We start from the raw sequence: 13,637 nt of genomic DNA on the forward strand, positions 1-13,637 counted from the left end.
GTGATAAATGTGATTTTAAGAAACGTTTCATCTTTATTTGATGATAAATGACTAGGAAAATGGTATTATATTGGGATGATATTGGCAATTTTATTTTATTTTTATTATTTTTATTATTATTTTTTAATTATTTTGATAAATGGGACATCACTTTTAAAGTGATGTATAGAGTTATTTCACATCACTTTACAAGTAATTTAGAATCTGAATGAGACGTCACTTCCTAAGTGATGTTAATCGGCCTTATTGATTTCACTTAAAAAGTGATGTTAAACGTTATAACATCACTTGTGGACATCGATTAAAAAGTGATGTAACGTTATAACATCACTTGTGGACATCGATTAAAAAGTGATGCAAAGTTATAACATCACTTGTGGACATCAATTAAAAAGTGATGTGAAGTAACATCACTTGTGGACATCGTTTAAAAAGTGATGTGGAAAACCCTGACTTTTCACGTCGCCACCAGTTACATCACTTGCAAAAGTCACGTCGTATATTTTTGACATCACTTATGGAGTGATTTTAAATGTCTTTTCTATTGTAGTGCCAAGTCCTAATTTTGTTGAAGCCTTAACCAGCCACCAAGTCCTAATTTAGAGCTTATGTGCCATTGAGATGATCATTGTGATAGTGGGCATAACAGCCATGTACAGTAGTAACTGGATCAGCAATCAGTTATTCAGTTGATTATTAGCTAGTTAATGGTAACAAAAATTAGTTATTGAGTTTGTCTATAGATATCAACAGGTTATTCCATAGTACACATGACCTTAAATCTTAAATGTCTATGAAGTTTATGTACGCACTGGCAGGCTGGCTGGTGGACAAAAAGAGGAACATATTTTGGGCCATTATAACAACAGCCAGCATTGGCTTAGTTAAGCGTGGGAACTGGTATTCATTGTTAAGTGGGTTGCAAACTTTCAATTGATGGCCCATGATCATCAATTACAGCTCTTCAGTTTTCTTTTAGTTTTTTTAAAAAAATTATTATTTCTTCTTTATTTTATTTGTAACGTAAGACTGATTCAGTAGACAATATGTGAGCAAGTGATCATTTCTTGCAAATATCTATATACATTTTTTTTGTTTAATAATTATCTTGATCTAGCGAGTGAGTTCACATAGTTTTAGCATACCAACTACAATGGCTAATGAGTACATTTGAACCTAAAAAAAAAGAAAAATAACTAATGTGTACCTCAAAAAACAAATTCAGAAACCGAAACTATGTTCGCATAAAGAAGGAGGTATAAATTTCATGATCACGGTGGCCGTTTTGATTCTTCTTTTTGGGATTTCTTAATATCAACTTAAGTCAGAACTCTTTACCAAAACCGTTTTCTCGAGCAAAGGCGCTCTAGTGGTGGTAGCTCTCAAACAAGTAAAATTAAAGAGTGTCTAATTTTCTCGAGCTACGTTATCAGAAAGTGAGGGGGTCTGAAGCTACTGAAATCAAGCCTGAAGATGAGGTTAAAAAGCCTAATGAGAAAGGCAGACAGAATGTTGAAATGGTTGCAACTCATGTTTTACCATCAAGGTGCCTCATGAAGAGCTTGGACATAAAGATGGCGTTCGGAGACAAGGAAGGACATTGAGGTGATTTACTGATATGGGGTCTGGCAATCCCACATCACTTAAGAAGCAAGACAATGTAGGCACCACAAAATAGCTTAGAAGTTCAAAACTTGGTCTTGATAAGATTGCAAAGGTGCGCAATCTTTTTACTTGCTTAATACTTAAATGTTTTTCTTATTCATAGACTTTTATGTAATATGTCTTACTTTGTCGGTCGTCCATCAACTAAGAAGCTTTTGGACCACAAGGTGTATATATGGGCACCCTTATCAAGTGTCATCTAATAAGATGGGACCAGTTCTTGCTATTGTTGGTAGCACTTGTAGGAAACTTATTCCAAAAATATAATTATTGTTAAGTAAACAAGAAAATCAAATTGATATAACAAATATATCATGAACAAACATTTAGTTCAACGAATAAACTTAATTTACCAAAGAAAAATTTGTCTTAAGTTGTTAGGAATATACAACTTAATTGTACTTACTTTTTACCAATTACCAAACTATACAAACTTTTTGTCTTGTACTTCTTAGTTAAATCCGAGCCTAGTGTAGATACACTATGTCCTTCAGACAGATTTTCCCTCTCACGGTGCTTGAAGGTTGATGGGAAACTGTCTCCCAAGATAAAACAGATTTCCTTCTATAGAAAGGTAGCACTTCAATTCTACATAATCAGCGAACACAATATAGTATTTGACTAAGAACATGAGGAGAAGAGAAAGATCAGAACTCTGTGTGATCTGGTGTGTCTTTCTCTCCAAATTCATCCACTATTTATAGGTGAGTGGTGCCTCTTCGAAACAACACAGTGACTCTTAGGAAAAAGTAAGCAACTCTTTAAAAAGTCACATGTTTCGAAAGGACACAACATTTCGGCATAAAGCACTGTTTCGAACTAGTGCCTATTTTGAAAGGTCACACCTTTTCGGCATGATGCACTGTTTTGAACCAGCGTACATTTCAGAAAGGTCGCACCTTTTCGGCATAATGCACTGTTTCGAACTAGTGCACCTTTTCGAAAATGTTTCTCTCACTTTACATACTATTTCAAGAGAAAGCCATTTCATCTCAAGTGGGGTAACTTGGGAGACAAATTACTCATTTATATCTCAATGGATTTGTGCAAGTCCATTTTTCTAACAATCCCCCACATGAATGAAAATTTGGCTTCTTCTGTCATAAACATCGGATTTCTGTTCTTTTACAAATGAAAAGATACCGCATCAAGTCAAGTAGCATGGGAGGCCTTGAACTTGCCTTAGTGAAAGACGATCGGATTTAATTGGACGATCAGTAGACTTCAATTAATGTCCTTGAACTATCAGCCGTTTGTATAAACCTAGACAATCATCTTCACGCAGTACCTTCTCGAATACTGTTGGTTCTCACGTTTGTGTTCATTTTGGCCTTGAACACTTCTTGGTTTCAGAGAGTGCTTTTGAGACATTTGCCTTAAAATTCTCATAGAAGCGACCCCACTCCACACTCACATAGGTGATTTCTATAAAGAGTATCCCGCAATACTCCACTTGGATAACATAACTTTCCAAGATATAGTATCATTAAAAGCTTGACTTATCCTGGTTCTCGTGGCAGATATGCACTATCTTATATAGGAATGGGTTAGAGTATATTATTACTCTCCAGTGCTAATTGAGTCACAGACATAATTCAGTTGACCCTTTGAACCTAGATCTTGGGATCTCCAATCAACTAGGTAGGTTTTTCCATTATGATGACGACTCTTGGTTGATTATCTCAAAGGTTTTAAGCCCATTCCCCTTGATAATCTTTCCACTTGCTCTCTTGTTAAACCTTTTGTAAGTGGATCTGCAATGTTATCTTTTGTCCTTACATAGTCGATTGAGATAACTCCATTTGAGAGCAATTGTCTAACGGTGTTATGTCTACAACGTATGTGTCGAGACTTCCCATTATACATGCTAATCTATGCTCTACCAATAGTAGATTGGCTGTCACAGTGTATACACATTACTGGCACAGGTTTAGCCCAGTTTGGAATATCCTCTAAAAAATTTCGAAGCCACTCTGCTTCTTCTCTAGCCTTGTCCAACGCTATGAATTCTAATTTCATAGTGGACCTTGCTATGCACGTTTGTTATGAGGATTTCCTTGAAATTTATGCATCTCTCCTAGAGCAAAGCACCATATATGATGTCTTTTGAATAATACTTCAACAAATTTCCAATTTTGAATTGATTAATTTAAGGAGATACATAATCCCCTACATTTTTCCAAGTTCTCATGACAAAGTCAATAAATTGGAAACCATTTAGATATATGTTTTTCAAGTTAGACGTCTTGTTAAAAAATGTCACATATCATTCATATAGTGTCTAAACACTTCTAAGACCTCAATTTGCTTACAACTATGTTGACATTCACAAGACTGAATAGTCAACCATTTAGTACTTCTGTTGGTTATTGGTTATGTTCACAAAGAGTCACAAAAACTCCAAGTTTTAAACCTTATCTTACCAACAGGCTGGTGTCTTGTTCGAAATATCTTGGTTCCACTTTCCAAGTGTTTGCCTTTTCAAACAGTCGCACCTTTTCGTCAAGTTCACTTTAATTCCACCCATGTTCAATGAACCATCTTTGTTTAAACCCAAACCATATGGCACCAAGACTATTACAAAGACCATGGTGGTTATTTAAGTTATTGGACAGACGCTCATTAAATTGGATACAAAGTAGTGTGCTTCAAGCACTTCATCGACGCAAATCGACTTTCCATTCAATCAGTACGTGAACCATTCCCTTCTTTCACATCTCTTCAACCGGATTGAAGGAATTTCAAAGGTCACCTTAGCGTTCACTACTAAAGAACTGCCAAAATATATAATTTCTGAGTGTGTAATTAACTAGAAATACATACCTATCCCAATGCATGGAAGCATCATAGTGAGGAACTATGGCAAGAAAACGTTTCTGCCACATATCAATCTTTTGACCACCGCTTCTCAACGACACGTTAACAAAACCTACTTCAAGATTGTTAGTGCATTTGCAATAAGTATAACCAAAATTAATTCAACAAAATTAATTCAAGGCAAGAAATCTGTCTTAAGTTTGTAGGAAACTTATTCCAAAAATATACTTATTGTTAAGTAAACAAGAAAATCAAATTGATATAACAAATATATCATGAACAAACATTTAGTTCAACGAATAAACTTAATTTACCAAAGAAAAATTTGTCTTAAGTTGTTAGGAATATACAACTTAATTGTACTTACTTTTTACCAATTACCAAACTATACAAACCTTTTGTCTTGTACGTGTCTTGTACTTCTTAGTTAAATCCGAGCCTAGTGTAGATACACTATGTCCTTAAGACAGATTTTCCCCCTCACAGTGCTTGAAGGTTGATGGAAAACTGTTTCCCAAGATAGAACGGATTTCCTTCTATAGAAAGGTAGCACTTCAATTCTACAAAATCAGCGAACACAACATAGTATTTGACTAAGTACAGGGGGAGGAGAGAAAGATCAGAACTCTGTGTGATCTGGTGTGTCTTTCTCTCGAAATTCATCCACTATTTATAGGTGAATGGTGCCTCTTCGAAACAACACAGTGACTCTTGGGAAAAAGTAAACAACTCTTTGAAAAGTCACATGTTTCGAAAGGACACACCATTTCGGCATAAAATACTATTTCGAACCAGTGCCTATTTCGAAAGGTCACACCTTTTCAGCATGATGCACTATTTCGAACCAGTGCACATTTCAGAAAGGTCGTACCTTTTCGGCATAATGCACTGTTTCAAACCAGTGCACTCTTTCGAAAAAGTTTTTCTCACTTTACGTACTGTTTCAAGAGAAAGTCATTTCAACTCAAGTGGGGTAACTTGGGAGACAAATTACTCATGCATATCTCAATGGATTTGTGCAAATCCATTTTTCTAACAACACTTCATCTGACAACCGTTTTATAGGATTGCTAGCATACTGCGTACATTTTGAAGGCCAATGGAGTAGCAGGCTGCTACCAAGAGTTTTTTCAGGCATCCTATTATAATTTACATTTTGAAAACTTATTGAGCTTTTGTATTGTTTAAGCGTAGTGTACAAGAGAGCAACTAAGACTGACGGTGTAGCATAACCTTTTACCAAAACAATGTAAACTGTGTGAAGTATGCAAACTTTTATCTACTTTCCATCAAGTTCACACCTAATAAACAAATGGAAGAGCACTTTGATGATGATGATGGTTAAATAGAAAACATCTTAAGAGATGGTGGTTCAAATCCACTAAGACTCTATTCCTAACTTTGAGGTAACGCTTAATTAAATATGTCTTTTATTAAATACAAGTGAAAATTCAATTTCATGTATGCCACTTGGTGTGCTAAACAAAATAATAAACAATTGCAATAAACCAAATCTAAAAGAACTTGAGACTTAAATTATTTTCAAAATATTCTTCAATATTTTCTGTTTGTCATCTTCGTGTAGAGCACGTGCATTTTGCTATTGGACATAATGCATACGACAATTTTCATGATTTATTTGCTTACCTTTACCCATTCCTTGTATGGTAACTCCTACATGTTTTATATGGATGGATACCTCCACGGTTCCGCGAAGAGAAGAATACACTCAATACACCGAATTTATTCTGTCCAATTGGACAATTGGTACATGTGCTCTTGTATATGTACATATGTGATATGTCATGATTTTTTTTTTTTTCTAAGTTAGCAATTCGTAAAAAAAAATATATATATTATCGTCAGGGGCAGCCCTCCTCCAACTTTGCCTATGTATATATATACTAGTCTTAATTGTCATTACTATTTTGATTTTGATTTTTTGTTGATATAATTCATGAATAGTGACCACTATATATATATAGCCCCAATAAAACTAAAATTTGGCAAAAGCAACACTTACAATATCGACATAGGATCGACATATCTGATCTACACATCTCAGTAGTTTCTTTGTCTTTTTTCCACTTGAAGCACTTGAAGTTCTAAGATCGACATATCTGATCTACACATCTCAGTAGTTTCTTTGTCTTTTTTCCACTTGAAGCACTTGAAGTTCTAACTAACGAATGTTTGTGGGCTATTGAGTAAAAGAGTGTGTAACGGTGCAAGTGAGAATCTGACGAGGCGTTTTTAGGAGATAGACAAAGCGTTTCGTCACTAAACAAAGTATTGCATGTTGAACAGGAATTCTATTTTTATTTGGTTCTTAGTGCCATATATTTTTTTTGGTAGATCTTAGTGCCATACATGTGTCACATATATGAATGATTTTCTTCCATTTCTTCCATTTACTGTTGTTTATGATTCCGTGTGCCTTATCATAAAAATTGAAAATGTATTTCTATGGAAAGCCTAATTTATGCAGCCAAGTGGGAATGTGGGATGATACTTGACTTGAACACCAAATATCCAATGAGAAACCAATACTTTTACTATATCAATAACTAATTGAGTAATTGCGGTGAATGGGGTTCAAATCTTTCCCATTCAAGTATGTCTCTCTAATACATTCCCTCAGTGGGCTAGGACCATAATTTAGTGACACAAAGCGTGCACATTTGCCTATCGCTCCCGCTCAAAAATCGCAATTTGACAGTTTAAGCCTTTAATAGCATCTTTAGCATAGCAACCAAAAAAACACTAAAATTTTGAATAAAAAAAATACCAAACCAAAAAAACACCAAGCAACTTTAGGAGCAACATCAAAAAACTCATTTAAGATGATAATTTTGAGCAATTACGCGGTTTTGCCAAAACCGCTATATAAAGCCCATGCGGTTTCAACCAAACCGCGACAGTTTAATTTTACTAAAGCCCAACTGACAGGCCCAAGCCCACGCGGTTTTGGCAAAGCCGCGCGGTGTTCAGAACACTGCGTGCTACTTCTATATAAACAGCTCCAAAGCTGCGTGGTTCAGTCACTTTCACCTCTTCTCACAATTATAAAACCCCTATCATTAGTTTAAAAAAAACAAAAACCTACCTAAACTCTTAAAATTTGATATGGATCATTTTGAACCTTTTGACGTTGATGATTGGCAATACACAGACGACATTGGCGATGAGGGAGAAGAACATGAGGAAGTAGAATACGGTGGGGGAGAAGACAGTGGGGAAGAAGAACCCGAGGATGTCGCGCCGACTGATAGACATCCCTATGTATTGGAGTATCAGATGAACGACTTCGATTGGCAATTTGCACCTGGAGAAGCACTTGATATGGAAGTTGTGTCTTCTACACGCGTGATACAAAACACGGTCGAAAGCATTATATAATACTCGTAATTAATTAGTTTTGATTAAATATTTTGAATATTAATTAGTTGAGTTGGACTAATTAATTATTTATCTTATAATGATTATTTTTTATATAATATCAAAGATGTTGTTGACTACCGAAGTTAGATCGGCTTTACTTGGTGTTAGAGAGTGGTGGAAGGTTATTAGGAGTTTGGATGAATTTGTACATATTAGAGATAGTATTTTGTATACACCTTTGGGTATTTTGATTGATACCGGATTATGAGAAGGCCCCCATTAAGCAAGGGTCATAACTTTAGTAGAAAGATGGTGGAGTAGAACTCATACATTTCATTTTCCTTGTCGGGAGTTAGGGTTCACACCACTAGACTTCACTATGATTTCGGGTTGAGTATCGGTATAGGCCAACCGATACCTTTTCATACAAATTATGAGAATATGGATAGTATGCTTATGAGTTTTCCTCGCTTGGGGTGATGCTTATGATTCTTCCGGGATTAAGCTTACCCTCATATTAAGATTGCATATATGGAACCCCTCTTGCATCCCCGGACGGCCGGAGTTAGCTTTGACCTGCTCTACCGGGTAGTGAGGGTGCCGATCAAGATTATTAGAACTTTAAAGTGTTATGGCTTTTTGATGTTTTTATTGGGCATGTTTTGTTTCCCAATGGTCATTCTAGGGTACGACCGGATATTATGCTTATGTATCCGATTTGCATACTATTAGAGATTATGACTGGGTAGCTCAAGATATGTCACATTGATATCGACCTTAGATAAAGCTTCACGTATCATTCGAAGTAGAAGTCCCTCGATTGCGGATTCACGGACTTTTAGAGATTTGGTTTTATGAGTACTTTCGTGTCTTTGTCCTAATATAGACATGATTGCCGATACTAAAGCCTAGATTTGCTAGTTGGTTAGGGCCTCACTTGACTTCGTAAAATAGAGGGCGATTAGGAATAATATCCAGTATGGCTCATGCTCGATTGATATTAGATCATTGTCATCTATCGAGTGGAGACCTTGGCGCTTTGTCTACGCCTTTGACGATCCAACAGACAAAGATGTTTGTGTCTTTATCCACGCCACGAGTTGGTTTTGCCGCCCGCGGACCGTCGCCGTTTGGTAATGGGCGCAGATGTTGGAGGCAGATGACTGGACGTTATGGAGTTTCATGTGCTCCCATGCCAGATGTTAGTGATGCAAAGTCGTGGGGTATAATTCAAGTTCATGCCAGTGGTGGTCCTTGGCCAAATGCGTCTTCTTTTGTTGTTGAAAGCGCATCGTCAAGATTCTAGATGGTGGAACCGTGTCTCCATGGGTCCGTTGTTGCCTCCTATTGGTCGGGCTAGCAACTTCGAGTTTGTGGGCCTGGAAGGGTTGAGACGTGAGCTATGTATTCCTCATCCGCCACGTTTACTTTACAACCCACAACCTCTCGAATGCATATCGGCCGGCTCACCCCGTGGTTCCGCCAAGAATCCTCGATGTTTGCCGGGTGTGGACTCGATGGGGAGCCTACTTATATTTCCATTCCCGAGGGTGCCTCATGCTCGTTTCTCGAAAGTTAGAGCCACATATTGATCAGTATACCATGGTGAGTTTAATTGTTTTATTTATCTTCTTCATTATATATATAATATGTACTCACACTGTATTTTCTTGGATTTTTAGGCTGAGGTTCTAGAAAGATATGAGAACCAGGTTCATATGTTTGATGGGATGAGGACTGCCCTGTATCATTATAGCCAAGAAAGAGAGGAGGCATATTCTCAGACATATCAGCAATCCCAGCGTGCGTATGACGAGACTCGAAAAGCATATGAGGATATGCAACAAGTATACACGCAGCAACATCAGGGATATGAGGAACTTCAGGCTGAAATAGTTAACCTCCGTGCAGACAGAGAATATCATAATTCTCAGATTAGGAACTTAGAGGAGGCGACTTTCTAACGTCCAAATAGAGAGGGAGAGGGATCGAGTGGTAAGGGGCGTAAGAAGATAGCTAAATAAATTTGATGTAATATGATAGGGTTTGAATTATTTTGGATATTATATGATTATATCATAATCATAGATTTTGGACTGCATAATCATAATCATAGGTTTTTAATTTCTTTAATTTTTTCGATTTTGAATTACAATTCTTAATTTCTTCAATTGCACAATTGTTAATTTCTTAACTTCTATGCACAACTCATAATTTTTCAAGTTCTATACACTACAGTTCTAATTTTCAGAAAAAACGCACGCGATTTTGGCAAAACCGTGCCATAAAAACCCATTTAGCAGCCCAAGCCCACGCGGTGTTGGAAAAACCGCGCGGTTTTGGTAAAACCGCGTGAGTGATTTGATACAACACCAAACCTGAAACCAAATATTAGTCGATTTGGTGTTTGGTTTGGTGTTTTTTTATGCTAGGTTGATATCACGGGTAAAGATGCTCTAAGATATATAAATCTCATATAAAAAGCACCCTCTGAGATTTTGAAATCCGCGCTCTAAAATTTGGAAGCGCGCTTTGTCAATTCGAAAGTTCATGACTTCATGTGAATGTTCGTATTTGGTGATAAACTAGTGTGCCAAACGTTAAAACTTGTCCGAGTGGTCTGACACTCTGACCACTAGTGTTATATATTTTTGATTAAGTATTGTGACCACTGAATCACTAAGAAATGTGATGATTACCAATAGGTATATCTTTCATTTAAATAATGAAAATTTAAGTTCTACCACTCTTACTGATTCAGTGGTGATCTTTATGTAATAGGTATATCTTATGTAATATTACCACTAATGTTCTACCACTCCTACAAATTTAAGAAATGTGATGATTACCAATAGGTATATCTTTCATTTACCAATAGTCCTACAATATGTGATGATTACCATTATACATAAAAATGTAACAATATTGTAGGACAAAGATTCCTCATTTGCTTGCTTTAGACCAAACACACAAGTACTAAAAGACAAGACAAGTGGGTCCCTATGACTTACACCCATGTACGCTTTGTCCCAACCATGTAGCGCTCACCACGTACTCTACCCTTTTGCCGTTACGATATATTGCGAAGCTTTTCTACAAAAACCATGGTCTTTTGCCTGATCGCTGATTTGCTGTTATAAATCTCGTCGTTGTAACGTAACAATCGCTTTTGGCTTTGCATTAAAGACAGCCAGATTACTCCTTAAAATAGCTATCAAACTGGTGCAAAGTCCTCAACGCTATTCTCACCCATCTGCCCTTTGATCGCACCATTCTTCCCTCTCCCAAAAATAACATCAAGATTGTACAATATAGGTACCATGGTTACTGAGCACAAGAAAACAAGCACAGGTCCAAAGATCCAGAGCAAAAGAGGTAATGCTGCATAGAAGAGTCTGTTGCCGATTGTGTTAAGAGTGAACCCTTTCTCAAGTAGGTCAGATACATATTCTGGGGTCACCACACTCATACAGTCTTGTGGAGTGTTGATGAGGAAGTTCACCTGGTTAATGAATCTGATTGATAATGAATAACATAAGAATGCAAAGAGAAAGATTAATAGGAGGGTAACATATTTCAAGGCGACCATGAATTCTCCATGTGCACCATAGATGGTATCATTAAGTGGCTTCTTTACACTGTAAGTACTACTAATCACAGCAGCAAGGCCAGAGCATAGGAGGATTGAAGTTGTGGCCATCAGGGTTGAGCCCATAATTGCATTTCTAAGGGATTGTACAGCCAATATGTTCTTCTTATCATTGTCCTGCAATAATATTAATAGGGGAATATATAAACGTTAACAAAGATGTAGATCGACCTTTAGTTATTTAGAAAACCAGTTTAAAAAACCAAAGGTAAATCGAAGTTTTTACTTATAGCAACAGGAGCAGTTGCATTGAAAGATTGAAGCTTCAATTATTGGTGAAGCCAGTAAATCAAGTGCAGAATGAATTAATGTAGCATTTGGTTCATATGAACCAATCTAACTAATATACGACTGAACTAAATTACCTGATTATAAGTGTAATTATTGTTCCATCGTACAAGTTGGATTATTTGTTTAGTAGAGCCCAAATAGGCAAATCTTGATTTTTGATATATATGCTTTTGTAGCAATTGTCTATAGATCGAAATTGGCATTTCAATTGGCTAACACAAATAAAAATGCAAAATCACACTAACACCTGCAATATCGACTTGAAGCACCAAGTATAAGATTAATAAAGGAAAACAGGTTCCTCGATACCTTAGAAAACATGAGACGTAAAACATGAGCAGTAAAACTCTCAATTAGTTCTCAAAATTGTTTAGTTCCACTTTAATTTATAACGAAGATGCGCCCTAGGAGTCAGGACACTCTAGCTACTGCCTCTCTCCTAAGTGGTATTATTTTTTATTTGACCAGTCCCACTGAACCGAAAAGCTCAAGGACTCCGGGATATCCTAAACATACTTTACAACTAATTTATGGTGTAGTAAAAAGTTCAGGTTGTTTGAAGAAGAATCTCTTTGTTCTAGGTTTCTTATCATAAGAAAGCAGTTGATTATTCTAAGTTTATGGCATATGCTTCTGTACCACTAGTTGAGCATGAGCACTAAAAAACTATCATAAACCAACTTTTTGAGAAGCTCTTTACCAAAAAAAAAAAAAAAAAAAAACTTTTTAAGAAGCTGAGATTGTATTTTTGTATAAGAAGTTGCAACCAACATGAAGTGAAGTACCATACGTGTTCCAAGTGTTAATTATCAACCATTAAGCAATTGCAACAGCTTAATAAAAAATGGCATATCAAGAATGCATTTCGAATGTCATGTACTGTATTAACAAAACAAGGAGCTCAGAAACTCTTACGTTGGATTAATCAACATGTTAGTTCTAGTGTGCCCTAGTTAAACTAATTAACCAATCCAAATCATGTATAGAGCACACAGGCACAAACATATAGGCTTTATGCAAATGAAATAATATGTATACCTTCATCATGGCAGAAACCCATAGTCGTCGCCCAGTCGCATTGGTGCCAATGATGGTAGTAAGGGGTTGGGTCCGAACCTTATGCCACAACCAGACATGATATGCAATTGTGATCATAAACCCCAATGGAACCAATATTAGATCCAAATAGCTCTTCCTCCATTCCATCTTTCCCTCTCTTCCACTTTGTTAGTTTGTTAGGTAAGTGAGCCTTCTCTCAGCATTGTAATAACTCTATAATGCACATCTATTTATATTCAAAGTAGTGAGATGTACATGGACGTCTTTCAAATGAGTGTCCATAATGCCACTTTTTCATGGTTTTCTTCTACAAATCAACAATACAAGTGTGACCCATTTCCGAGCTTTAGTATTGAACTCCCCCTGTTTGCACACATATTTACTAAAATGCAGCTTAGACAAAACTCCCAACATACAGTCATTGAAAATCGAAAATTTGACCTATTCGTTCGGATAGTTCACAGAATATTTCATACACAGAATTAATCCTCTTTTCTGTGATATCGATATATATATATATAAGTATAAAATGCGTTCGAAATGTTGTAAGGAGGTGAAATCAGAAGACATGCATATACGACAAATCATGCAATATGTAGGTAACTTCGTAAAAATAAAAAAAAATCGGCAACATAATTCCAATGTCTCTTGCGACATGCAGCTTGTAAAATTTGCTGCTGCATTTTATTTTTAACATTTAAGTATATATTTAACATGTTAACAATCCCTATATTTTCCTCACCACAATATTTGTAATACTGGCCGGGATTATTGT

The 13,637-nt window shown here is 36.3% G+C and overlaps 1 protein-coding gene and 1 long non-coding RNA gene across 3 annotated transcripts; both read right to left on the reverse strand.

Annotated features, from left to right (window-relative positions):
* Positions 1-4,672: 4,672 nt before the first annotated feature.
* Positions 4,673-6,779, reverse strand: LOC147509341 (uncharacterized). Its single transcript, XR_015216539.1, has 2 exons — positions 6,506-6,779; positions 4,673-5,042 (listed from the first exon to the last, which is right to left on the reverse strand). It is a non-coding gene; the product is annotated as an uncharacterized LOC147509341 (long non-coding RNA).
* Positions 6,780-10,555: 3,776 nt separating this feature from the next.
* On the reverse strand, positions 10,556-13,076 carry LOC147509342 (transmembrane protein, putative (Protein of unknown function, DUF599)). Of its 2 annotated transcripts, XR_015218472.1 has the most exons (3): positions 12,842-13,076; positions 10,764-11,629; positions 10,556-10,615 (listed from the first exon to the last, which is right to left on the reverse strand). XR_015218472.1 is itself a non-coding variant. In XM_086601674.1 (2 exons), the coding sequence occupies exons 1-2, from the start codon at positions 13,007-13,009 to the stop codon at positions 11,078-11,080; spliced, it is 720 nt and encodes a 239-aa protein (XP_086457800.1). In that variant the 5' UTR covers positions 13,010-13,076; the 3' UTR covers positions 10,692-11,077. The 2 variants fall into 2 exon arrangements, 1 of the variants encoding a protein (XP_086457800.1); XM_086601674.1 differs by lacking the exon at positions 10,556-10,615 and having other exon boundaries at positions 10,692-11,629.
* Positions 13,077-13,637: the final 561 nt, after the last annotated feature.

This window comes from Coptis chinensis, chromosome 3, assembly GCF_015680905.1.
Source record: "Coptis chinensis isolate HL-2020 chromosome 3, ASM1568090v1, whole genome shotgun sequence".
Taxonomy (NCBI): domain Eukaryota; kingdom Viridiplantae; phylum Streptophyta; class Magnoliopsida; order Ranunculales; family Ranunculaceae; genus Coptis; species Coptis chinensis.